Source organism: Onychostoma macrolepis, chromosome 20, assembly GCF_012432095.1.
Source record: "Onychostoma macrolepis isolate SWU-2019 chromosome 20, ASM1243209v1, whole genome shotgun sequence".
In the NCBI taxonomy this organism is placed as follows: domain Eukaryota; kingdom Metazoa; phylum Chordata; class Actinopteri; order Cypriniformes; family Cyprinidae; genus Onychostoma; species Onychostoma macrolepis.
Window position 1 is genome coordinate 23,506,599 of NC_081174.1, and position 27,964 is coordinate 23,534,562.

The following is a 27,964-nucleotide window of genomic DNA, read 5'->3' on the forward strand; positions in this document are numbered from 1 at the left end:
GGTGTAAAATAATAATAATAATAAAAAAAAATTAAAAAGTGTCTTTTTTAACTCTGAGGTGAAAACAATAAACTAAAATGTAAAATTGTTATATTGGTTTAACTAGAAGACATGATTTTTGTAGAATTGTTTGAAACACGGAAAGAGTTTGGGAAGTCACACATTGTATTTATTTAGGGTTAGAATTATTTTTGTGAACAAAACTACAAATTCCTAGGTGTAGGCTCATTATCAGGCAACAAGGGTGCCTGTATAAACTGACGGACACAGTTATGTTCAATGGAAAAGCACACACTCTTCTAAAAGAAATAACAACCTGCAAAAATAACCTTTGTTATGAAGTCAGACAGGTGTGAAGGTTCCCGTTAGTACCCAGTAGCTTACAGATTTAGACACTGTATTTTCTATTACCTTCCCAGTGAAACAGCTTTGAAATGAAACACCTTTGAGATCAAGCTCATTAGTGTTTAGTGTTCAGCAAACCCGTTGCTTGTTCTGCGTCAGATGTCTGGTTATGTCAAAAAGCATCATGAACATAGAGTGCAGGGATCTAATAGTACAACTGGAGGTGTATTTTTCCATTCCAAATTGCTTGTGGTTTTTATAGTGAGAGGGCCAACAGACACACACTTCCGCCAGTTTAAATTAAATGTGTCAGCAAATCTGACTTAAAAGAGGTGTTTTAACATGGGCAAAAGAATATGATTGTCCGGTTTGGAAGAAGTTTAATAAGCTTGTCTTAGAGTGATTACTTAATATAATGTTCCTGACAAACTTGGATGATTTCAGACATTCATGTTTCTCTTCTTTTCTCATGTGTGTATAATGAAACAGTTACTTTATATTAGCTGATTCTCATTTTAATTTAGTCTGTGTTGTCCTGTTTAACCAATTTGGAGATCATAAAGAGGTTTGAATGAACCATTTTCCATTTTCCACAATAACTAAGTGCATGCATTTGTGTCATATTTTAAGATGTAATGTTTTTCACTCTTGCAGTGGCAGTGGCACTGAGGAACCAGAAGGTCACAATGCCAAAAAGCAGCAAGAATGTAGTGAGAGTGTCCAATTCAGTCCCCATTCCAGTTCTCACTGCGTTCACTGTGTGCTTTGAGATCGCCCGCACGGCCCAGAAAAGTACAGAGACCATCTTTACCTTGTCTGATGCTGATGGCAGATCCATTTTGGCATTTGAGAAGACAGACAGAGGCATGGAGCTGTTCATCGACGGTTCCTACTGCTCTGTAAACGACCTGCTCACCAGCTCAGACATCACATCCAGCATGACGCCCATCTGCCTCACCTGGACCAAGTCCACCGGCCTTGTGGCAGTGTACTTTGGAGGTCACTATCGAGCCAAAACCTGCGCAGCCTCTCAGGTTTACACCTTGCCGAGTGGGGGAATCCTCCAGCTTGCAGGAAAGGGGTCAAGCTCGGTCAATGTGGATGATCAGAATTTGGATGGCTTCATGTACAATTTCCGATTGTGGGATTACGCCATGCCCTACTCCGAGCTGTCTGTCCTCACCTGTGATGCCGAGGGAAACGTCATTGACTGGGATCATCGCTTCTGGACTATCCCAGGCAGTTACACGCAGACCGACAGCACTCTCAGCTGTAGTGAGTATACGGTTTCAGTTCTATTGTGCGGAAGCTAGTTTATTATAAATTAATAAACGGGAGAGATTAAATTGAGAAGCCATCACACACAACTCAGTGCCTTATCATTTTGCCCACTAGTTAAACTATGAGATAAATGAAATAAATAATAATAATAATCAAACATAATTTCAAATAAAAACATTTATTTATTTATTCATTCATTCATGTGTTAAATTATAGTGTTGAGTTATTATATATTTTTATTATATATTTTTTCCGATTTTCATTGCAAAAGGAAACTGTTAGGCCCCCTTTATACTTGGCATTGGAATAAGGTATTACACAAGGTATAAGAGAACAATTTTGTTTATCTGATGAATTCAAAATCTGAAATTAGTAATCAATAATAGTAATTTCAGCTTATTTTCACAGTAAAAATTTCAAACATTCTAAAAAAAAACAAAAGGGAGAAGTAAACTTTTGAAAGTCTTTGAAAATGCATAAGCAAATACAAATACATGTAGTAGGACTGTAGTTTTAAACCAACAGAAAAGACTTTGCCAGTCCTGCGATCACAATAAACCCCATACTGTATGTAAATGCACCCAAGATGCATTAAAAACACATTCAGAGGTGGTCACAGACTGCTAGTGCATGCTAAATTTGTTTAGTCTATACAACCACACAAATAATATGTAAAACAGCACATTTTCCATTTTACATAAATAAATGTCATTGTATCACACTGAAAATGCAATACAGTTAAACGGTATCCAGATACTTTCCAGATACATGTGGATGTTAATACCAAGTTTAAAGGGGCCCATTCCTTGTGCACTTTCTGATCAACTAAAAATGCAGAAAGAATCTTGAGAACCATTTCTTATCCCACTACTTAAGACAACACTTTTAAAGTCCTTCAAATGCCCTCCAACTCTCAGCATAGAGGAATGAGCTTTGGGTGGAATAGAGGAAAAGCAGGCATGACTCACATGCATAACAAGCCTCACCAGGGACTGCTTTCTTCCACTTAGTTAGGTTCCTGAAACTCTAGATGCCCAGCACAGCTTGGGTCAGCAGCCCATGGAAAAAAGTGTCGCTTTAAACTATGGCGCCTCAGATCAAAAGCATTAACTCACTCAGTAACGTTCTGTGCCCTAAGACAGATAAAGCCATACGTCCTGTGTGAACATTTGGTCTGTGTTAGTCTTGGAAGTTGTGTTGGAATTATTTTTTTCTGGATAACCTGTTAAATCGCCTATATAGATCCCTGTTAAAGGTATTTTCTTGTCAGGAGAACATCAGAACAGAGAGTTCCTTTTGATCATATGCAAATCATTAGCAACACATTGGCTTTTTTATGTTGATATACAGTGGGCTGCAAAGCTCTGAAAATGCTTCTCTTTTTTGACCGTTTCTTCATTGCAAATTGTATTATTAACATGAAAATAGTATGAGTTAAAAGTTTAATTGAAAATATACACAAATGTCTTATTTGATTTGTCCCCCTTTTGCTTTGCTTTGTATCCATCTTGTGCATCACAAATTAGCTTTTTTATAAAGTAATTAACTAGTGCATAATCTAAAATATTTCTATTTAGCCTGCAAAGTCATTTTTTTCTAGTAAAACATCTTTAAAAGAAAATTAATTTGCTTGAGAGGTAAAATTGTGTCTGGTAACAAGCATGAATGTTTTATTTGATTTGTCCTACTTTTGCTGGCAACTGAATGATTTGAGAATGATTTGAAAATGATAGCCTTGACCGATCACCATCCTGTGCATCACAAATGTCACAAAAGTAATATCTCATAAATAGTGCACAATCTTTTTTCATATTTGTTTTACATTTATTTGAGTTTTTTATCAAACAATTTTTAAACTATTTTGGCTCAAGGTTTAATTGGATGTTGAATCCAAGATTTTCAATGTGGACTCCCACTATTTACTTGTATGTACTGTTATTAATGTTTTCAAAAGCTTTTTAATTATCTGTCCATTTCAAAGCATGAAATTCCTTTGATAGATGCTGTATGCAATGTACATACTAGGCATGGGCTGGTATGAGATTCTGACGGTGTATGATAACCTTAGATAAAAATATCACGGTATCACGGTATTGCGATTACAGCTCTAAAATATGTTATTTTTAAATGTCTGGGTAAAAAACAACAAAAATTTTCCACTGAACACAATACATTTTATTTTTAAGAAACGTATAGAACATTTTGAAACGGTAAACATGTCAGGCTAAATAATTAATATAAATAATTGAATTCTTGTTAATTAAATTGCGTGCAGTCACTTAAGTGAGCCTAAACCTGCAGCTCAACAATAATCAGAACATAAATAAATAATTTTCTGTAAAAAAAAAAAAAAAAATCTTTCTAAATGAAAATAAAAATAAAAAATGCAGTCACTTAACCTAAACCTACAGCTCAATAATCAAAAACATAAATCAAAACAATTTATGTAAAAAAATTAAACCTGCAGCTCAACAAGGTTTTTGGAGATATGCTCACTTTCTACACATTCATCTTTCAGTCCAAGTTATGAGCGGTGAGGTACAAAGATGTGTGCACATACACATAAGGAGAGCGCGTGAGTGTGTCACACACACACACACTCAAACAGTGGCAAAGACACCTGAGCCAGCAGTTTGTTTCTTTTTTAAATTACGTGATTTTGAACAGATGTAAAAAATGGCAGGAGGCTTAAAATTATAGACGCGATACCAGCTAAATTTAATTAGTGTACTAAATCGCAGAAACGTAGTACTTTAGTCTGCTATTCCCCGCTCTGTGAAGTAACGTGAGGGAGGAAACTAGTTGACGTTAGCTAGTTAATTAGGTATGTTATCTGCCTCGGTAGCAAGCCAAATAGTATTTATTTCAACACTGAAACAAACGGCGAATGGGTCTCTGTCTTGATTGAGGGTGAAAGAGGGAGAAATGAAGACGACACAGATATATCGTTTGTGTACGACCTGGAAGTATTTATTTAGCGATCGGCGCCAAAACGGCATCTGTACGGAACACCGTTGTGTACGGAACATTAGTCTACGTTACCCGAGAAATTCCCATACAGCATACTTCGCCTTTTTCGACGGGGGAAAAAGTTCCAGGGATTCACCTCCTTCGGCCATCATCCTGCACACAGGTGACCCTCACTGACCGCTATCCGGAGGAGGAGGAGTCGTGTGACTCGTTACGCTCTTCACTGCTCACAACTGAGGGAGTCCTGCACTTTCCGTCTTTGACGACACATAAAAAACAGCGCATACCGCAGGAACGGTATAACGAAAAATTTTAGTGGTTTTGAAACCGTGAATTTTCCAAACCGCGATATACCTTGAAACCTGTTATCGTCCCATGCCTAGTACATACATATCCCTGCCATTGGCTAACTTCAATTGAATTAAGTGCTTATGCTAACTGTAGTTTGTAAAGGCAACTAATTTCTCATCTTCTTTTACAGTCTGTTACCCAAATTGCATTCACTTAAAAGCTTCAACTAGTGGTGAGTGTATTGCTAACATGCCTAATATGTGCATAATTGCTTGCTTTGAGCTGTGTAGGTCATGCATGCCGCATACACAAAATCATTCAACGTGTGGCTGTACCTATAGATGCTTTTTTGCACAGTGTATAATTTATTTTCTATAAAATGTTCTTACTGACGGACATTTGGAAAGCTGATGTTTATTAGCATATACTTATGTTTACTCACTCGCATGTCGTTTCAAACCGGTATGACTTTCTGTACTTTCTGCTTTTTAAAAATGCAAAAGGTTAATTTCTAGTATGCCACTGGTTGCTTCAAGCTTCATAAAGAATGCAAAAGCACCACAAGAAATAACAGCACATCTGGAGTCAGTATATCATCTTTGTGAATTTTAAGTTATTATTCACTGAAAATGTTCAATTCTAGTGAGATTTTATCTGTTTTGAACATGAGAACCAGATCTGTCCATTTCTAGAATAAATCATTTAGCCTGATCACATGATTAACTTGATGCCTTTTTCATTTTGGAGCTACGTTATTTTGAAAAGAGTGACCAGAATATTTTTAGAAATGTACCTTTTTGGTACTCTACTAAAGAAAGTCACATACGGTAGAGTACTGTATCCAGGTAATGTCATACAGGTTTGGGACGAAATGAGGGTGAATAAATGAACTACCCCTTTAATACAATCTTTTGTTCCATTCATTCATTTAGAATTTCTGCAATTTCAGTGCTAGACCGATTCCAGGGCATTTTTGCTTTTAGCTAGCATTTTTTTTTTTTTGACCTTGACAGGAGCAGTGCAAGACCCCCTCAACCCTCTGCAGACAGTTAGACGCTGGAACCTATGACACATAACTATTTCCTTTGCTCAGTTACAACCAGCTGTGCTTGTGATGTTGGCATAAAGTCAAGAGGCCCGTGAAGTTGAGCCCGGAGCAAAACTAATGCTGTCACTAATAAGCATGCCTTTAAAACGCTACCCTCCCCTGTCTTTCCATTGGCTACTCATGTGGTTCCTTCTCATCCTTTGACAAGACCAGTGGGAGACGGCGATCCCACCTTGCTTGGAAATGCAGCAGAGGAGCCTGTCCTTAGAACAGCTGAGGTTTTTTTCCCCCTCATCCTGCCTTTTAACACTGAACTTCAGGATGATCAGAGACTCTGCGCTATAACACTAGGCAGTTTACGCAATGTGACATCTCCGTTAATATATTAAAGAGATCTTAAAGTTACCCTACTACTTAATTCCTATGATGTACAATGGATTAGTTCCTTTGTGTAGTTTGACACCTGAATCGAATCATCTTTTTCACAAATGACTTGTCCAGAGCTTTCCAGAGCTTAAGTCAGAGTTACATTGTATTTGAAAATGTCAAAATAATCAGCTTTTGTTGGAACCAATAGCATTTTGATTTACATGTAGTAAATCCTTTAGCGATCTTAAAAAGTGAAAAATATCAAACAGATCTGGGAAAACCTTTAAAATTTTGGTCTGTGCAAAAGGTTTATTGACTAGACTTTTGGTCATCGCTCCAATCCTCAGATATGCTCTGATGAAGATTTCATTGACTAAAGCTTAACCAATAGATTTGCATTGCAAGCTGAGGTTTTGCTTTTGGGGATTGCCTGGCTTTTAAATTATTTTCAAGATTTGGTGTCTTCATGCATTCAAGCATGTTGTTTAGACACGGCTTGAGCTTTATGTCAGCGGATGAATTGGAAAGATTTGAAAAGCACAAGAAGATGCAATTTGGTATTTCACTCACCCCTAATGGATTTGTGTTGAGAAAAGGTGGCATTCCTGGGCCTCGATCAAACCAGCCTGCAGAACATTTCTGTCATTCAACTGTGGCAAATTATTAAATTCCACCTTTGAGTCGCTGATGTTCAAGTTTCAGTGTGGACATTTTGAGGTCACATTCCATTGTCAAAGCCCAGAGGAGTGCTGGGAAATGTATGACGCTTTTACGATCCAAATCTTGTCCTAAGGTAGACTTGAATTTCTATTTATGGATGTAAAAGAGAGAGAATGAATATTTTTGACAGTGCTTTGGGAATGTCCAAGTCTGTCCATCTCAAACTTGATTCATTTTAGATGTATTTTTGTGACTTTGTGCAGCATTTAGATTTTAAAGATATTTTCTTGAATTTTGAATATAATGTGTTTTCTCAGTGTAATCATGAGGCATTCTCATACTGGCTATTTATTTAGTTTCACTTTAGAACTGTTTACATTTCATTTGTTGTAAAATGTCAAATGATAATTTTCAAATCTTTCTTAGGCACTGCCATAGCAACTCTTTCCCCGGGAACCACAGGTTGTGCTTCCCCTGGACTTGGCTGCCCAGGTAGGAAAAAATATCCTAATTATAACTTTTCTTGCTGAACACATTCCTCAGAACATTTTTTACTAGATAATTACTTGACCCATTATAAACAAATATTGTCTCATCAAAGTCTTTACCTTTTTGACTCATTTATGACTGATTAACATTATTCCTTTGTCTCTTAATTTCATTGCTAGTTTTAACATGAAAGAGTTTAACATACAACCATTTTCCATGAAAATTATTTGTAATACTTAATTGGCAAGTCTTAGTACTTGCGTAAGCATGACAAATAAAAACAGCTTGCCTTCCGCTCATTAAGACACCCTTGAACCGAATTGGTGGCCAGTAAACGTCTATCATCATCTGGGAGCCATGAGAATCCTCAGGCCTCCTGTCCATAGTAATGGCCATTAAAGGTCATTGTCCCATGCTTCTTTCCCACTGATCTACTGAAATTTCATTGCATAATATTCATTCCCATGAAGTACAAAAATGGCATATTCATGCCTGGAGATTTGACAGTCTTTCAATAAAGTTAGTCTTCTGATTGAGAAATAAACTTTAATCAACATCACTCGTCACTGAACTATTATTGTCGTCATAATTTTTTTAATGTATCATGTTTGCAGAAGCAACCTATCATGGAGATAAAATATCTTTGCACAGAAATTCATATCAGTGCATATAGAATCATTGGTAACTTCTATATAATTTCCTTCTTGAAATTTCACAATGATTAATTACATATAACTGGCTGTCATATCTGACGGGAAAAAATCATTAAAAAAGGATGAACTGACTGTATGTATTTCTGAGGATACACAAGGTAGAATTTGACCTATTTGGTGTTTATAGAAAATGACTAGAAATTTATGAGAAGGAAACATTTTCCTTTTCATTCGCATGTGTGACTCAGCAAGGGAAGTTAAAACAATCATCTGTTGCCCAATTTTTCTTGCCATTAAATAGTTTTAGAACATGTCATGTTTCTCATTTTTGGTTATTCTCTTTTTTTTCCATATTCATCTCACGCTATGCTTGTAATGCACACAACTGTTCATTTGCTCCACCAGTTGTTCTTGCGTTTTTGGTTTCACTCTAACCTCCATTTAATGCCAGTGTGCCCTTCTTCCATCCCTGCCACCAGCAACATTAACTGTTACCACCGCATCCATTGCCACCACTAACATGATTCCTACTAATGCAACAACCCATGGTAAGCATTCACATCTGCCTTCTTATCATTTTATGCCTGTGTTCCTTTTGTTTCATGAGGGTAATGTCTTTTGCCTAATGCAGAACAGGTGGTGGTCAACTCATTTGGCGAACATCGTTATTAGCTGCGAAAGTTTTATTAATGCTAGTGGCTGTGTTCCAGAATTTCGAATGCTTTTTTTTAAATGCTCAAAAGTAGATTTGAAAAAATTCCAATGAGAATGGTTGCTTTATGTGGTGAATTGGTTGAATCACAGCACTCTACTGATAATGTCCCTATTTTTTAATAATCATGCAAAATGGTTTTTGGTTGAAATGCTCATTTCTGTCATATTTCAGTTTACAAGTGATTTAAAAGTTAATAAACAGTATTAATTGATGCCTTAAATGACTGATGAATGGTCATTTAAGGCATGACCCCCTTCTCTTGTTAATAATGTAGTAACAATGCAGTTTGTCTAAATTTAAATATATGCCAAATGGGGCAGTTTACTTTTTATAACTGGGGATAGTTTCCTCAAAAATGAAAATTCTGTCATCATTTATTCACCCTTGTGTTGTTTAAACTATGACAAAAATTGTATTTGTTATATGCCATCTTTTTCTTCACTGATGTATTCCAAGTCAAAAATATATCTACATTTTTTAAATAATGTTATGAAGCAGATAACCCAGTAGATGTTTATTTTATCATTTTAAAGATGGATGCATGTCAGTAGAGCTCATTATCTCTGTATTTTCTTCATCAGCTCTTACTACTACTCTTTCATACACATCTACTTCTAGCATGCCTCTAACCACAACTTCTGGTAAGCACTTATCTAGGTTTCCTACTGTTTTATATTCTGTTTAATGAGGTATGATAAAAGCCCTCACTAATACATGTGCGCGGCTCTGCTTCTTTGTACCAATGCTAGCTCTACTCACACCAACTACTAGCGCTAAAACAACAACTACTGGTAAGCTAACAGTTACTGAGTAAAAGATTTAGCCATTAATATACATGCATGCTATGTTTCATATTGCCTTACTAACCAAACCTATAACATGTGTGTGCCATTATTAGCACCAACTACATCACCTTTAATTCAATCTAACCCACCACCCATCAACCCTGGTAAGACATCACTTCTACAAAAGATGTATTATCAATTCCCAGTTTTATTAGCTAAATTACTCAGTAATGTCTAGAAAATCTGCTTTTACATCCATTTGATTATACGTTTGCAAGACCTGATTATTTGAACAGATTTACGTTTATTTGATGTACTGTAAGACTAGATACATGTCAAATGTTTGTGGCATTTGGACACTTAATGTGCTGTTACCTGCAATATTTAAAAAAATAAATAAATAAAATTTTTGGATAAAATAGTTAAACATTGTTTTGGCAGATACCTTGAATTGCCCAAGAAAGATAAAAATAAACAGAAAAAATTTGCATGGCATGTATATGGACCCTGGTCTCATGTCCTCGTGCATAGCTTTACTCTATGTGTGTTCATTTACCTAAACCATTCATCAGTCATTTAATCCATTCATTCATCTGCAGCTGCTGCTACTAACTCACCTCTGTCCAACCGCAAAACCAATGGTAAGCCAAACCTGTTATCTCATGTCATAAATGGCTTGCTTGTGCTTACCAGGGGATGTCACTGCTAATTTTTCATTTGAATGTGCAGAATGGGAACTGCTAGCTTGTTTAAATGGGCACGGTAATTAAAACGATTGGTTAATTGCTCTGAAATTTTCTGGGTGCAGATGAAAGGCCTCATACCTATTTTTATGCATGTTTTGTATACTTATCGAATATTAGAATGTTCCGAATTAATTGTATAAATAAACACCATTCTAAGTCTTATTTGTCAAGTGTGTGCTGTGATTAGCTTGTTTTTTTTTCTTCCAATTTGGACTTGACTTCTACCTCGTGTATGTATCTGTTAGAATCTTGAAAGCTTTTTGTATTTTTTTCAAGTCTTTAAACACTTCCCTTCGCTCTTCTCTTTCATTGCATATTCTGAAATTCCCTAAATGTGTTCAACTAAAACCTTTCCTGGCAGCCAACCAACAGTTCTCTACTGATCTCTTGCTTTTAGCAAAGCTACATTTCAAAATTAACTACCATTCTTATTCTTTTACTTTGTGCATAGCACTCTGTGTGTGTGCTCTAATATAATCTGCTTTCTTCACAGTCACCAGCAATGTGTTAATGACTGGATTATGTTTGTGCTTTATTTCAAACAGTCATTGTGCTAACTTCTATATTGTTTTTTTAGAATGGGTTTTTCTTTTCCAGGTTGTTTTTCCAGTATATTGTTCTGTTGTATGGTGTACTGTATATCTACAAAGATAAATAATAGCCTGCTCTGACCTCTTCATTTTTACCAAATCCGGGATCCTCTGCTAAATAATTGAGCTGGAGCAGAAAAAGAGAGGGCTGCATTTTTGTGGTCACTACTGCGGTTTACTCCTCGCGCTGAGACTCCGTCCACTAGCTCTCCCCCTGCTAGGCCTCTTGTTGCTCCTGCACCCCGGGGCCCCAAAACATCACTCGGCTTCATCTCCACACCCCTCATCTGGCCCGTGAGGAAGAAAGTTGAGGCTGCCGTCACTCGACCACACAAACGTCCCGCCATCCATCTGACCAAGCCGCCTGCCCAACCGGCAATAAGCATGACAAATGAATCCCACTTGCCGAAAACATCCACAGTGGCCCCCGTTGCCAAGAAAACAGACTCTACAAGCATGAGGCCAGCCTATTCCCAGGTGAAGCCTCCGTGGCAATCAGACGCTCACAATCAGAGTGAAGACTTTGAGTCTTTCCAGGTGCCATCACACAGTAATCGTAAGAACAAGCCACTAGCTCCCCAACTGGTCCTGAGCGATAGTGACAAAAACAGCACGGAGATACTTGATTACCCATCTGCTTTTGGCCCGGAGGCGTTTTTTTACGACATTGACTTGGATGATGATGTCTTCAGCTTGTTCGACTTTGATTCCACCTACTCCCTGGATGAAAGCTTGGCCACTGCCATCCCCCATAACATGTCTTTCTTAGAGGTAGAAAGTGTGCCTACTGTCAACACCACGACTTTTGGACCTATGAGACAGGCTGTTAGCAAACAGGAACATTTACACAGTCAGTCAGACCTTAGTTTACCCTGGGCTATGACAGAGCTGGCACAGGTCTCAGAGAGGCAGGAGACAGACGGCAGCTGGACACTTATCCCATCTCCCACCGTGTCTCTGGGAGGAACAGGTGTGCAAATGATCCAGCTTGAGCTCAAGAGTCTCTCTGACCAAACAGCAGCATGGCCAGAGCGGTCGCCCACACAACTTGTTGATATAAAGCTAACAAGCACTGTGCCTTGGGGCCTCTCAGAGGCAACTGCCATCGAGGACACATTTAAAGATGCGCAACACGGTCAGAAAAAGTCCACCGTCGAGCCCACAATGGTTACTCATGACCAGGTGGAAACTTTAGTAGAGGGTTATGGCAGGACAAGCTTTAGAGAACCTGAGTACAGTCTTACTGATACCAACCCTTCCTATTTTTCATCAACCTCCCAACAGAGCTCTTTCGACAATCTCCCCGATCAAACTATTTTACTCATAGAGCCTTTGGCAGCGAGCCCTCTCGTTCCGCAAGGCAGCTATTCCCTCACAACAGAGACACTTGTTATCTCCTCTCTCGCTTCTTCTCATAGTGTCGAGCCGGTGGCTGGACTGCTTATGAATTCAACCCGCAGTGCTGCCACTCTTATTGAGCCCCTGAATTCGATGCCTACTGCAGGGGTTCAAAGTGACTCCTTAATGACAGAGGCCATCAGACCGAGTCTGTTGTCTTCTTCGCCTCACACTGATGTTTTCCCATCTCTGACACCTGGCTCAGCCCAAAGTCTCTTTATCGCTGATGCCAAAAACAACGCTGACCTGGTTTTACCCTCAATGAACAATCAATTCATCCTCTCTGAAAACCCACAAGCTGTTGACTCCAGCCAATTCCCAACTCGCAGTGTTCTCACTGCGTATCCAGGCATCACGAGCGGCATTTCTACGTCAATAGTGGGCAGCCGGTCCAAATTAGATTCACCTCTGGCACTAGAGCCGTCGCGTGTAAACAGATTGCCAGAGACCCTTTTCAGAGGCTTAAGCGGGCAAGGCGATGTTAATCCTTCAGAGGCTGATCTGAGGGACTTGTCACATATGCCTCATATTTCTGTCAGCGCAAGTTCGGAATTACCATACGGTTCTGTGGTGGGCCTGACAGACGAATGGAGAGGTGCTCAGTCTTCACCGCTTAATTCAGATTCCCAAATGAAAGTGGAGAAGATAGATGTGTCGCCCACATTCAGTTTGCCCTCCCACAACATTTTTGACTTCGGCTCAGAACATGGCATGGTCGCGTCAAAATGGTCGGATTACTTCAAAGCCAATTGGGAGAGTTCCCAAATTTCATCAACTGAAATATTTCCCTCGATTTTGTTCAATTCGATAAGTAAGAATGGACCAGATGAGGCCTCACCTTATGAAACCAAATTCAGGTATCAATCAGAGACAATGGACATTTCTAACTTCATAGAACCTGGCAATGTCCTTCCTTCTCAGTCTAAAGGAGAGGTTTATCATGATGGATTTGTTATTTCTGGTGCATATGGCCGAGCAAGTCAAACCCACAAATACGTTGAAGCCACAACTACCACATGGTTTCTCAACACAACATCTTCTCTAAATGTCTCAGAAGTCTCTAAGTCATTTAACAAAAACAGCACACGTGACTCTGTTGATTCACATAGTAATTTTGCAAACGTGACCACTGTGAGCCATTCAAACACTATCCAAGACTATGAATTGTTTAGAACAGATATACACACATTTGAATCATGGTCAGCGATCGTGCCGCACACTCATGCTCCTTTGCAAATGACTATGACTGGTGCAGATCTGTCATCTCAGACCCTGCCAGACCCTGCTTTTCATCAGTTTTCCACCTTTACAAGCAGCACGCCATCAGAACTTGCCTCCGTTCCAGTCATCCAACCCTCAAAATCAATGGACATCTCAAGCAGCCACAGTGAAGACCTGCTGGACACTAAACATGTCCACTCCTCAACAACAAAGCGGCCATTTTGGGCCAAGAATGAATCAGCAAACCCCTCCAGTCATAGCCACAATGCGCTCGTTGTTCAGCCCGCCACCACAGATAGCGAGACGCATCCGTCTCTAGCTATTGATGGCCAGTCTTTTGTCCGCACAAATGGCACGATCGACACCCCAACCAACGGAGTCGGTGCAGGTTTTGGATCTGTGCATACTAGTGCCACCAATGGGACCACTACAGACCCTCATGAACTGGACCCATGTCCATGTAAAGCTCCCTTTCATATTACATGTCTGTGTGGACTTTCAACCGGGAACAGTATGTTTTCCAATAACAATCTAGACCTTAGAAAGAGAGATAGCTTCTTTTATTGCTGAATCTTGACTTTCTGAGCAAGTGATCGTAGAATGATGGTTGTTCAATTTGGGGGGAAAATCAGTCTTCTTGGTGTTAAAATTAAATTTTTTTGATTCCATGTGATTTACTAGAAGTAGTAAGATATTAACAATAGCCAGTTCTGACAATCACTGAGTTTCTACGCTCTTCATGTACTGGCAGGTACTTGCTCACTCAAATTGAGTGCATAGGTCTCTTGTAATTATCCAGATTTGTATCATTCTTCCTTCTTAGGAGACTGCTTTATTTAATTATTTATTTTACATTGAACTGTTCAGCCTTACTTTCAATCATTTTCACTCTGATGATTTTGAGAGACTACCTGGGGTGCAGAGTAAAAATACAGTGTGTCATCTAAGGAAGTTTTCTCATATTTTCAATTTGTGGAAATTTTGTGGAGTTTTTACATTTTATTATATTAGGAGTCTCCTAAGAAAGTCTTGGCATGGTGTAGTTATGCATTATAAAGTAGTCCAGCACTAACAACTCAAGATACATGAGAGCCATCTTGTGATAGAAGTGCAGCATAGCAGTAGATCTCAAAACCAGGATTTTTTTTACTGCCAGATCATCTATAATAAATTAGTTTTTACAACACTTTGGATCAGTTTGATTTAGAAGACCTATCTTAAGAACACATTTGTTTCAAAATTGCTAATGACTAAGATATATATTTTATTATTATTACATTACTACTGCTATGCAACACAGAAAAAAAGTGAATTAAGCAAAGTGTGTTTTGATTAATAACTAAAAAAGTACCATATTCTCCTTTTACAGAGGATATTTTCTACAGAATATCCCTAGTGGTTATTGATGAACAAGCAAACACCCCAGACAGGGATGCTACGAGGATGATATCTGAATGGGTACATTTATATTCGTTAATTTATATATTTGTTTTGTTTCACTGTTTTAAAACTTCAATAATGGATGTTAAGATCATTTTATTCATTTTGAATTCTTTCTAAACATGCTACTGCTTACTAATCCATTTCTGTGGTTTTTACAGCTCAATCGAACATTTCAAAACTGGACCTACAGAGTTTATGTTGAGAGTGTCAGGTAAGATTATTTTTTAACTTGAAGGTGTAAATAAACATCTCTTTACTTTATTTAATGATGATTGTTCGCAATCTCACTCTCATCCCCTTTTCAGTCTCCAACCTAACACTGTTCTCTCAAGGGCCACAACTATACGGTAAAACGTTTGCAGACTGTTACTATTTTGTCAATTAATATTTCACAATATTTCGTTTTCAGCATTTTTGATGTCTAAAAGATATGATGTGATGTTGCATTCTTCTCAGACAAACCTACATGGCTCTTCTGGTGTATAAGAATACCACTGATGCAAGTCTGGCAGAAGCAGAGATTGAGAACATATTGAGAAAAGACCCTGCAATTGGAAATGGCTTGATATTGGACAGTGTGACCGTGAACTTAATGGGTATGGCATGCTCCATGTTGTTCAATTTCAGTAGCCCTGTACTTGCAAACTGCTAAAGAAAAAAGCATTAATATCAATTCTTACAAATTATTGTGATCTCCTTTTAAAATATGATATGGTGTTTTTCTTGAACCCTGATACCTTGCAGCATCAAGCAAGCAGGTTTTAGTTGTCAAAGCCGTAATGTGATTTTAAACATATTTTCAAAAGGATTATTCATGTCTTAAGAGTAAAACTTTTTAATGAGAAAAATGAACTCAGTACACCTTTTAAGGAAAGATGGAAATTTTCAGAACCATGGCTCCTCTTTAAAGAAACATTTATAAGTGAATCCTTTTAATTTAGTTTCTGTGTTTGTTTTAACTCAGAAAACTGCCAGGCCGAGGATTTCCCATTCCACTACAGATGGCCAGAGAGCAGACCCACTGTCACCCAGTATGTCCCCTGTTTCCCTTACAAAGAGCAAAACGCATCCAGGACTTGGTGAGTAAATGCTGATAGCTTCTGATCTAGATGCAAATGGGAATGAAGCAATTACAGCCAGTAATCATATTTTAGCAGGTGTGTTCAAAAAATCTTTTTAATATTTTGCGTTTGTTTTTCCACTCTTTAGCATGATTAGCCAGTATAATTATACATCATATTGGGCCTTCCCGGACCGTGGAAACTGCACTAATATAACAAGCATTTCAGTTTCACAAGGTAGGTTCCGATCCACGTTGCACACATTACTCTGAAATCAAAACCAAATTTAATAACTCTTATTTTGAATTCGCCAGAAAATGCAATGGAAGTGGCTGTGCAGCTCGCTGACATATCCAATAATGAGCTCTCTATGGAGGAGGTGACACAGGTTGTCTTCAAGGTGAATGAGCTTGTGAACATAGCCAAAATCAACGCCACCCTGGCCAGCACTGTGGTCACTATCATCTCCAACGTCATGATCACCTCAGAGGCCGCTCAAAAGGAATCCTCAGAGACGTATGTGCTATTACCTGTACACTAGAACATGAAGAGTTTTCAGAAATTATAAAATTATATGCATTCATTTTTGGAGTTGAATACATTGAATTAAATGTCTTGACTAAACATCAAATGTTCAGTTGTCATCTGCACCCTGAAAAATAAAGGTTCCAAGAGGGGGTTTTCACAGCGATGCCATAGAAGAACCAGTTTAGGTTCCCCTTTCAGTGAACACTTCTTAAAAGAACCATTTTTTCTTAGCGTGAAGAACATTTTAATAATCTAAAAAAACTTTTTCCACTGTAAAGAACCTTTTGTGACAGGTAAAGTTTCCATGGATGGTAAAGGTTCTTTGTGGAATCATTGATGCCAATAAAGAACCTTTATTTTTAGGAGTGTTGCATCATTTTAATAATTGTCTGTTTATTGTCAGTAAGTCTAAGATTTCTTAAGCTGTATCAACTTCTGTGGAAATTTTTCCCTTTGTTTTCAGTTTTACGGTTTTAAATGGCTATATATGGTTCAATATTACATTCTCCGCACTACATATTATTTGAGAACAAAGCATTATATTTTTGTAAGACACTATATTGCCTGAATCTCTCAGAAATGTCTGTATCTTATGCATCCAAATGTTTCCAGTTTCAATGAAGGGTCTTCTTGTATGTCCAGTCTGGAAGTTTTTTTTAATCTTCTCATCTGAGCCTCTTGTTTTTGTATCGACATGATCAGAGCTCTCAAAGCAGTGGATAAACTTGTACAGAAGATTGAGTTTGATGGACCCTCACTAACCATCACATCCAAATATCTGGCTGTTGGAGTTTCTGCACTCAATGTCAGCAATTTTAATGGGACCACTTTCAGTGCGTTTATAGCCACAAACAAAATGGACCCTCAGGTAAATGTCCATCAAAAAATGTTCACCTCTCTGCTACATGTCTTTTGATGTGACATTTGACATTTCTTTATTCAAGGGCACGAGTGTTTTATTTTTGCTTGATGGGGTCTATTTCTGGTTATGCATGTATATTTGAACATGTACTGCACTCAAAATTTGCTTAAGACTTCCTCAGGAAGGCTGCCCAAACATTTTAGCTGTATTTTTGGCTGCCCAAACATTTTTGCAGTAAAGTTTTAAAGTAATCTTTAGCAATTAAAGCAGTGTAATGAGAGGTGACGTGTATGGACCATGCCCAGAGGTTGCACCCATTGATTAAGAGCCAACGTTTCCTGGAAAGCTGTGGGAGGAAAGAGCAACATTGTACAGTTTAAGAGTGACTCAGACAATGACACATTTCTCTCTTCTCAGGGCATGAGTGTCAGAATGTATATTTTTGCAAGTATTTAAGTGGATTTTCTGTATTTTTAGCATACTCAAGTTTAAATTGTTGTATTTCTGTGCCATTTTGTATGTTTATAGTTGAAGCTTAATTCAATCATTGAAACTATTTAAGGGATTTTAAAGAATAAAAAATACAAATTAGCCTACCAACAGTTTAGATTATCACCTGAAGGCCCCGTTTCAGGGAAGTCTTAAGTTAACCATTTTTATATCTTCAAGAGTGCATCATTGGTTATTCAACCCGAGTCTACCTGGAGTCATTACCACTTTATTCTGGCAGAGGGCGCAATAACCTCTTCAAATGCAGTTACACACATATAGCTCTTATACCCTTAGTACACACATTTATGTATAATATAAGTAACTTTTTCTCCACAGATTGATTTTGAGTCAGAAGCCCAGAATGCTTTGGCTGTGGTCACTCTACCTCCAACACTATTGCAGAACTTGAGTAATTCACAAAGAGTGTCAAGAATAAACTTCATGTTCTTCAGCAAGACAGGACTCTTTCAGGTAAGAATGAACCTATTTAGCTTTTTTTTATATAGTATATTTTTCTCTAAATGAAGTATTCTATGGTCCATTCTCATATTAAAATATGGCTTTATTTATTGATATTTCTGTTAATAGCACTTTGGATCATTCATGGTACGGTAATGAATCTCTGGATGTTTTCTCTGTGCTAAGTAAACTAACTTCTCAGAATAAACTGTAAATTGTGCATTAAACAGCGTAGCATACACTACCATTCAAACCTGTTTGGGGTCTGTAAGATTTTTGAAAAAGAAATGAATACTTTTATTAAGCAAGAATGTGTTAAATTGATCAAAGGTTAGTCTTTTGCACTGTTTCAGAATATTGCTATTTTAAATAAATGCTGTTCTTTTCAAATGTATTATTTAAAGAACACTGAAAAAGTATATCACAGTTTCTTAAGCACCTAATCAGTATATTAGAATTATTTCTGAAATATCATGTGACACTGAAGACTGGAATGACTGCTGAAAATTCCCGCTTTGCCATCACAGAAATAAATGTCATTTCGAATTGTATTAAAACAGAAAACAGTTCTTTTTAATTATAATAATATTTCTCAACATTACTGTTTTATTGCACTGTGATCAGAAAATGCAGCCTTGACGAGCTTATTAAAACTTATTAAAAAACTTTTTTAAAAATCATTCCCAAACATGTGAAATGTATGTCCTGAATTTTAATTAACATATGTATCTAATGATATGTTTCTTATTCCTTGAATGCATCTTTGGTCGCTTACTAATAGCTAACAAAAGTGATATATTCTGTCCATACTTACAAAAATTGAGGTGTCTAAATCTTCCTAAAACCAAGATGAGCAGCTTTGTCCTGACAATCTGTTTCATGTCTTCACAGGATCAACAAAGTAACGGCATGTCCTTGAACAGCTATGTGGTGGCTAGCAGTGTTGGCAACTTCACAATCAAAAACCTGCAGGATCCTGTCAAAATAGAGATTGCCCATCTGGAGTACCAGGTATTCAGCTTTTTTGATTTATTGAAAATGTAATGTATTACCAGTTTTGGTTTTGGTGATATATTTTTTGGAGTAATTACAGTAGCCATTCATTTTATTAGTTTAACCTTCCCGTCAATGAGGTTTCAAAGCAGTCATTTTCTTCCCAAAAATTATTTGTGCAAGCTAACTGGAACAATGGTGTCTAACACATCTTAATGTGTCTGTTTGTCCTCCAGAGAAATCCAAAGCGTCTTTGTGTGTTTTGGGATTTCAGCCTCCAAAATGAGGGTAAAATAAATAATTTATTTGGCCACTGTTAAAGCATTAAAACAGTCCCATAGGAGGCTGTACGTATAGACTTACAGCATTCATATAATATCCATTTGTCTCCATTAGATCGCACAGGGGGCTGGAACAGTGAAGGCTGCGAGGTCAGTCCGGAGTCCAACAGCAACAGGACCGTCTGCTTGTGTAATCACCTCACACACTTTGGCATTCTAATGGTGAGATTTGTGGGATTGGCAACAAAATGGCCCAACAGAGCGGTTTCATGTATTAAGCCAATATGGCAGACTGAAGCGACGTTGATGCGTCATATATGTCATCTAGAGTGGCTAACCATCCCTGAAGCGGACAGGGCCAAATAGCTGGCAAATAGCTAATTAATAGGCTTCAGTGTGATGTGGAATTGAAGCTATCATGACTTTACACGCTCATATTATTAGGTGCACTTTTTTCATGTTGCACCAGTTTGTCATTTAAATGTAGCATTATACAAAACATGCCAGTGGCATTGTTTTATTCACAGGTATAATAAAACAGCAATCATTTTATCTATTAATGTCTTTGTATATAATTTGTTTGAGGAAATATATCCTTATCTATGACCTAGTTTTTCCATAGTTCAAGAATTATCACTATAACTAAACACTGATGAGACACCAATGCCATTATTGATTAACCTCACTTTTGTCTTTTAGGACATCTCTGGAGCTTCTGCACAGATAGATGAGAAGAACAACAGGGTTCTCACCTTCATTACCTACATTGGCTGTGGCATTTCAGCCATTTTTTCCGCAGCAACACTTCTCACCTACATCGCATTTGAGTGAGTGTCCTTCAGCATCTGACTAGAGAAGAATAATATTGCATCTTTGATCTATGCCTCTTCGTAATGGAAAAATGTTACAGCTAGTTAAGTTTTCTTACCCACATTTTTAAACATGTTTTTTAATGACAGGTTGTGAAATAATACATTTGGCTCTCCATTAACAGCTATTAAAATTCAGATGTTTTCGCCCAACTCAATGTCCAGTTTAGGCTGCACCCTTCCTTGTTACTTGCATCCAATGATTCTGATTTGGAAAAAAAAAAAAACTTATTTTCAGCAAGGACATATTAAATTGATCAAAAGTGAAAGTAAAGATTTACATTGTTACAAAAAAACGTCTGTTTCCAAAAAAAACGCTGTTCTTTTGAACGTGAACATCAAAGAATCCTAGAAAATTGTTTGCATGATTTCCACAAAAATATTAAGCATCACAACTATTTTCAGCTTCGATAATAATAATAATAACTGTTTCTTGAGCACCAAATCAGCATTTTAGAATGATTTCTGAAGTATCATGTAACACTAAAACCTGGAGTAATGGCTGATGAAAGTTTTGCTTTGTCATACCAAGAATAGAAAAAGTATTTTAAATTGCAATAAATATTTCAGAATATTGCTGTTTTACTGTATTTTTGAACAATTAAATGCAGTGAGCATGTTTCCTTTGAAAAAGATTCAGAACTTCAGAATGATGGTGTAAATGGCTAAAGGTGCGACGGAATTGGAAAGACTCATTGTTTTCTTTGAAATACATCTATAGGAAGCTGCGGCGAGACTATCCCTCTAAGATCCTGATGAATCTCAGCACATCACTGCTCTTCCTCAACATGGTGTTTCTTCTGGATGGCTGGTTGGCCTCATACGACATTGAGGGATTGTGTGTGACAGTGGCTGTTTTTCTGCACTTTTTCCTTCTCACTTCCTTCACCTGGATGGGCTTAGAATCCATCCACATGTACATTGCCTTGGTCAAGGTCTTCAACACCTACATACGGCGATACATCCTCAAGTTTTGCCTGGTGGGATGGGGTAAGTGCTACACTAAGTCGTTTTTCCTTTTGATAGTTGTTTGCCAGGGATTTTTTTTGTATCCAGTGTTCAATATAGTATAAGATCATTCTGAAGAAGTGTTGAACATAATATTAAGAAGATCTGACTGTGTTTTCAGGTGTCCCTGCTTCAATTGTTGGCATTGTGTTGGCTGTGGGCAAAAATTCTTACGGAAAAAACTATTATGGAAAAGGAGAGAATGGACAGGGCACAGAATTGTAAGTTTGGTCAAACTGACCATTATTTTATATCTGTGAAAGAAGTAGCATATTTTAGTTTCTCCTTCTCATTCTGTTGGCTTTCCCGGTCTTTCCTTCTGTAGCTGTTGGATTCATAGTCCGGTGGTATTCTACGTGACATGCGTGGGCTACTTTTCCATGATCTTCCTGATGAATGTTGCCATGTTCATCGTGGTCATGATCCAGATCTGCGGGCGTAACGGCAAGCGCAGCAACCGAACACTTCGAGAGGAGATCTTACGTAACCTGCGCAGTGTGGTCAGCCTGACTTTCTTGCTGGGCATGACCTGGGGCTTTGCTTTTTTTGCCTGGGGTCCAGTCAGCCTGGCCTTCATGTACCTCTTCTCCATTTTGAACTCTCTACAAGGTTGGTTTATATCATTATATTTTCACTATCCTGTACATTTAAAGACTCCATGGAATCAGGTGATGCTGGTCATGATATCTTTCATGTTATGCGTTTCCTATTTTTACATAAAGTATTTTTACCTTCTTTAATACGTATAAATACGTATGTCAAAAGTGAATTTTGTTGGCATTTAAAAACCTTATTTGTTGTAAATACCTGGAAAAATCTTTTTACATTTTTTTATTTTAAACTTACCTTTTATTACTTTAAACTTAATTTTGCCTTTAGAATTAATAACATTAAAAAGCTGCTTACAGTAGCGCCACATTCTGCCGAAACCCGGGATCGAACCAGGGACCTTTAGATCTTCAGTCTAACGCTCTCCCAACTGAGCTATTTCGGCCAGTAGGGGTCTCGTGTGTAATTATGCACTTCTGTATGCGATCCGCTAGAGGTCGTGTTGATATTGTTGGTCTATTAAACGTGAAATAAGACTACTCATTTGAAAATAGCTTGTGGGTTTGTAATCAGAAAAGATTAAGGAGTGTAATTTGTTTTTTCAACAGGATTATTCATATTTGTGTTCCATTGTGCCCTGAAAGAAAATGTACAGAAGCAATGGAGGAGGTACTTGTGCTGTGGAAAGTTCCGCTTGGCAGATAACTCAGGTAAAATTAGTTAGTATTACTGATACCTTAAATGAGTTATGTTTTTTGGGGGATTTTCTGGTCAACTACCATGTGTCGGAGTACTATACAGAGGAAGTATCATATATTCAATCACATTCCATGAAGTAAAGCCCACATAATTTAGTGCTTATACTTTTTTTCATTTTTTGCCTCATTTTTTATATCATTTCTGTTTCATAGGCATATTGGACTGTGCTGTGACTACATCTTTAGGTGCTGAATTCCTGAGACTTTTGTTGCACTCAGAATGTGTGTTTCAGTAAAGCCCAGCTTTGGAGACTTTTTTCCCTCAAGTATCACAGAACTATTGTTAATAAAATTTAGGACCATGAGAAGCCTTAGCTGGGCTTTACTTACAGTTAAATCTGATAAAATGAAATGTGAAGTAGCCTATTTTTCGAATGCCAGTCCCGTACAACTTTCCTTTAGAAAGTTGTCTTGTCTTGTATTTAAGATGGAAACTTCCTGGGTTTGTCTTGTGCTGTATCTTTATGCATGGGGTTCATCTGTCTTAACTGGTATGTATGAATAACATTTGACCATATTTTGCAGACTGGAGTAAGACTGCCACTAATAATACCAAGAAAGTGAGTTCCGATAACCTGGGAAAATCCCTCTCCTCCAGTTCGTTTGGCTCCACTACAGCCAACTGGACGTCTAAAGCCAAAGCCACACTAAACCCCTTTGCCAGGCACAGTAATACAGGTAAGCATAAAAGTAATGATGTGGATTGCATAGGCCACAATTGTTGGTTTACATTAACCCTTTGTTGCATGAACTATTACATTAAAACAAGGGTAAAAACACAACTGTCAATACATAAGTGAAATATGTCAATTATTTTTTAACTAATAACCTACAAAAAAAAGGTTATATAATTAATAAATAGGTCAACTGAACTCAAATATGCTCATAATAGACAAAAATATATTTATTATTACATATATTTTGCTGAGCATCAAATAAGAATTAGAATGAGTTTTATAGTGTAATAAAAATAGAAAATATATTTTAAATTGTAATATTATTTCACAATATTGCTTCACAATTTTTACTTTTAATTCAAATAAATGCTGCCTTAGTAAGCATAAGAGATTCAATTGAAAAACATCTCACCAACCCCAAACTTTTGACCAGTAGTGTATATGAATGATTAAAAATAGCCTTTAAAGATCTGTCCACTTTAACAAACATCATGCATCAAAGGGTTAGGATTAAAACGGGTATTTGATACCAAAAATAGAGCTTGAAAACATTTCGTTAGCATGTTCTACGTAATGCTTTGCTTTGATGTGTAATGTTTGTAAGGATTTTGTACTATTTTTAGTAAGGATATTGCCCTTCATGCCTTGTGTTTCATTTTGTGCCTTGCTCTACTGTGTTACTTTTTGTGTGACTGTACGTCTGGACTTAGTGGTGCTGTGTGTCTGTATTTATGTTTGTGGTATAGATAGTACCCTGCAATAATGCCATGGAGAGACTTCCTGAGGTAAAACCACGCAAGCCAGCTTGAGTTCACACTGCTTTCCTCTATTCATGTGATCAGCTTCCCCTTTTGGGATAGACTGAATTCAATCCAGCGGCCCTAGACGTAATACCTAGTCTAACTCACTCCTAACACATAAATGCTTCTATTTGACCCTTAATATGACATTACCTTTTTGGAAACATTAGGCATCTGTTGTGATGTTTTATGGTGGAATAGTTGCCTGTTGGATTGAATCCAAGTTGTGGAGTGACATTCAAGAACTAGAAAGCACACTGCTGCTGGTTGTCATTGTCAGTTAAATAGCAAATAAAGTTGCTAGCACAATGGTGCAATACCAGGAAACACCTCAACCCGAATAAATATATAAATATGCTAAAGACTTGACTCCCACCCAGTCTTTCAATAGACATTGACAAGCTTTAGTGTCTTTTAGGAGTTCTGAATGTCATTTGCACTCTGTTTGAGACTAATGTTTCTCACGGTGGGCTGTTTTTTTTTTGTTGTTGTTTTTTTGTCTCCTTTGTTTTGTTCTTTTTTCGTTTGGTAGTGTTAATGTTCCCACAGGAGAAAATACCCAGCTTGCACTGCTGACACTAAAATGTTTAAAACCATACACAGTAAACACTTCATCCCCACAGCAGGATCACTCTACATGCTGGCCATGCAGAGGATAGATTATATGCACTTGACGCTAATAATGCACTTAACATCAGAGTTTTGTCATTGTGAAATTCTGAGACATTTAGAATTTAGGAGTAGTAGACTTGTTATGTTTGCATATATGCTGAGATGAAGGGAATACTGTGCTGTTACACTGAATTGAGTGAAATTGCATAATTTATCTAAAAATAAGTTCACATAGTATAGCTCACTCTATTATGTATTTTTTTTTAGTGCTGTCAAACGATTAATTGCGATTAATCACATCCAAAATAAAAGTTTTTGTTTACATAATATATGTTTGTGTACTGTGTATATTTATTATTTATATATAAATGCATATATATATGCATATATATATTTAAGAAAATTATGTTATGTTTATATATGAAGTATATTTATGTATAATATAAATTATGTGAATATAAATATATACATGTAAATATTTTCAAAATATATACTATACGTGTGTGTTTATATATACATAATAAATATACACAGTACAGATATATTATGTAAACAAACACTTATTTTGGATGCGATTAATCACTTTTTTTTTTAATTAACAGTACAATGAATTACAATTGATTATTCTTTCTTTCTAGTGAAAGAAATTAAATTAATCAAAGTACATTAAAGAATTTAGATTTCTATAATATTTCACTTTTTCTATTTTTATTTTTGTTGATATTTTATTTATTAATTTTCTAGATTTTTGTCATTATTACTGTACACATTATGTATTATGAAACAATCTTTGCTATTATATTGACACCCTTTGTTTTTCTATTTAATGAAGAAATTAAATTAATTTGAATAATTTAAAATTTTTCCAATTTATAATTTTTTTTTTCTTTCTTTTTTTACTGTTATATTCTTGCACCTCCTAAAGGAAAATTTGATTTCCCAAATCCAGTAATGGAAGGATTTTATGTACTTGACCAATTATAACTGACATTATTAATTGATTTTTATTTATTTATTAATTTTTGACTGATTTTACACAATATGTGTATTGTGAAGTAATATTTACTCTTATACTGAGACCTTTTTCTGTTTTTAGCTATGTAAATGACCTCATCAAAATCAAATAATGACTTTTCTAACATAAGTCTGGGTTGAAATGCCAAAAGTGTTCAACAATTTTTGTGTTATTCTGCAGTTTAGCAGCTTTCTGAAGCCTCATAATAGAGCATAATACAGTGTTCAATTTATTGCACATTAAAAAGCAATAAATAAATAAAATAGAGCTATAGAAGGGGACTGAAGGTGCATGTGTGCATTGGAATGTTTTGCCTAAGAATGCACAAAGGCATGGAAATTCATCAGAATGGCATGAACAAATAATGACTCACCCTTTATATAGTTGAATGAATTGGAAACTAATATGATCAAACTGTCAAAGCGTTGACAAAACAGTCCTGTTTCTTTTGAAGCAGCCAATACTGTGTTTAAAAAAATAGTTTTGCCATTTGTCATCGTCACCTTGTATGCAAGCGTGTAGATACTTTGGCATCAATACTTGCTTTTCCTACTATGTAAGTATATTCCCTCAGTCCTTCAATCAACCACTGTGGCATATTTGCAGGTAAAAGTTTCTCCAATCAGAGCAGTCCCAAATGCAGCCCTTCTGACGGAGAGGCTTCCTCGTCCATCCTCCCCGTCCACCAGGTCCTGGACAAGGTAAAGGGCTACTGCTCCGTGCGCTCGGACAACTTCTACAAAAACATTATCATGTCAGACAGCTTTAGCAACAGCACTAAATTCTAGTGAGAGGAGGCTGAGACGGAGGCCCGTTCTGTCCCACAGACTTACCTTGTTTGTAAAGACTACGCTACATATTGAGTTAACCCTCCAAGCCCTTCCACCCTTCCCTCGACTGGAGTAGAGAAACACATAACCCTGTAGAGAGGGCAAGCTATGAAAGTGTGGATTTGACATACTGTGATATTCAGCTTATACTGACTATGTGATCTGTAAATATTCATAATATATTTTACTATTTGTGCTTTTTCTAATTTCGGTTTTGCATAATTTTTTTGCACATTACTTTGGTTTTTGTTTTTGTATATATAAATGCATAATTGCTTGCTGCAGCAGAAAAAAATGGGACCAATTTACAACCAAAGACTGGCTGGCAAACATGAGGAGTACTAGTTAGTTCCTCAGTTCGGGACTGAAAGAACAAGTACGGTTGGAGCTTGAATTTTCATGCTTGTGAATTTTGCCTTGATTTAGCTTTCTTTACCTTACGTACATTTTCAATGTAAATTAGTGAACCTTTAATACTTCTATTTTGTCATTATTTAAATGCTCTCTATATTAGTCTTCACATGATCTACTACTGATTAACATGTTACAGAAAATGTTAGGGTTTTTTTTACAGTGTGTTCATTGTTCAGTTGTTTCAGTGCATGCAGTTTCATAAAACTGCTCTAATAGAAGGGCAGGACATCAAGATCAGTTCTTTTGCTATTTGATGATATAATGGAAAACAACAGCTAGGCTATACACCAAATCTAACACTTTCAGATCTTCCTATTGCTGTAGTTTAATGACTGTTTTGACTTGGTATTTATTTTAAATGCTTTTAAGAGATTTCTATGCTTCATTCAAGAAAATGTCAGCAGAGGAAATGCTTACTGAGGGCTGTTCAGTTTGCTCTGGTCATCAGTGTAGATCATCGTTGTATAGTGGTAATGGATGCTTTATGAAAATGTGACATCCTGCATATTAAATGCACTTAAAACAGATCTTGTCATTCTTATTTGTTTGAATAGTAAACATTTTCTGTTTATGCTGAAAAATCTGAAATACTAGGGATGCCTTAGAAATGTTGTGTCTGTATATCCTAACAAGCTAATTATGTTCTACTAAAACTGAACGTTTTACTACTAACATTCTCATGAAGTTATAAAACTGTTATTTTTAAATGTTCTCTGAACATCCGGTTCATTTTTTTTTTTTTTTAAGAGAAT

The 27,964-nt window shown here is 36.8% G+C and overlaps 1 protein-coding gene and 1 non-coding gene across 20 annotated transcripts in view; one reads left to right on the forward strand and one right to left on the reverse strand.

Moving 5' to 3' along the window:
• adgrg6 (adhesion G protein-coupled receptor G6) overlaps positions 1–27,739 on the forward strand; it is a 38,614-nt gene extending 10,875 nt beyond the window's left edge. For 4 of the 19 annotated variants that reach the window (XM_058756260.1, XM_058756272.1, XM_058756259.1 and 1 more), the window contains 28 exons: positions 1,000–1,620; positions 5,078–5,119; positions 7,391–7,456; positions 8,586–8,654; positions 9,403–9,462; positions 9,571–9,612; positions 9,720–9,770; positions 10,206–10,247; positions 14,931–15,019; positions 15,163–15,215; positions 15,310–15,351; positions 15,461–15,600; positions 15,969–16,083; positions 16,214–16,302; positions 16,380–16,581; positions 17,296–17,461; positions 18,284–18,418; positions 18,536–18,553; positions 19,298–19,417; positions 19,636–19,687; positions 19,796–19,902; positions 20,380–20,507; positions 21,271–21,539; positions 21,679–21,778; positions 21,883–22,166; positions 22,715–22,816; positions 23,390–23,542; positions 26,575–27,739. In XM_058756260.1, the coding sequence (XP_058612243.1) occupies positions 1,000–1,620; positions 5,078–5,119; positions 7,391–7,456; positions 8,586–8,654; positions 9,403–9,462; positions 9,571–9,612; positions 9,720–9,770; positions 10,206–10,247; positions 14,931–15,019; positions 15,163–15,215; positions 15,310–15,351; positions 15,461–15,600; positions 15,969–16,083; positions 16,214–16,302; positions 16,380–16,581; positions 17,296–17,461; positions 18,284–18,418; positions 18,536–18,553; positions 19,298–19,417; positions 19,636–19,687; positions 19,796–19,902; positions 20,380–20,507; positions 21,271–21,539; positions 21,679–21,778; positions 21,883–22,166; positions 22,715–22,816; positions 23,390–23,542; positions 26,575–26,756 (3,539 nt within the window). In that variant the 3' untranslated portion in view covers positions 26,757–27,739. Of the gene's footprint in view, positions 1–999; positions 1,621–4,027; positions 4,894–5,077; positions 5,120–5,964; positions 6,214–6,242; positions 7,098–7,390; positions 7,457–8,585; positions 8,655–9,402; positions 9,463–9,570; positions 9,613–9,719; positions 9,771–10,205; positions 10,248–14,930; positions 15,020–15,162; positions 15,216–15,309; positions 15,352–15,460; positions 15,601–15,968; positions 16,084–16,213; positions 16,303–16,379; positions 16,582–17,295; positions 17,462–18,283; positions 18,419–18,535; positions 18,554–19,297; positions 19,418–19,635; positions 19,688–19,795; positions 19,903–20,379; positions 20,508–21,270; positions 21,540–21,678; positions 21,779–21,882; positions 22,167–22,714; positions 22,817–23,389; positions 23,543–24,287; positions 24,327–26,574 lie in introns of those variants that run through there. The other 15 variants (XM_058756266.1, XM_058756273.1, XM_058756274.1 and 12 more) reach the window with 15 other exon arrangements.
• On the reverse strand, positions 22,479–22,551 carry trnaf-gaa (transfer RNA phenylalanine (anticodon GAA)). Its single transcript has one exon. It is a non-coding gene; the product is annotated as a tRNA-Phe (tRNA).
• Positions 27,740–27,964: the final 225 nt, after the last annotated feature.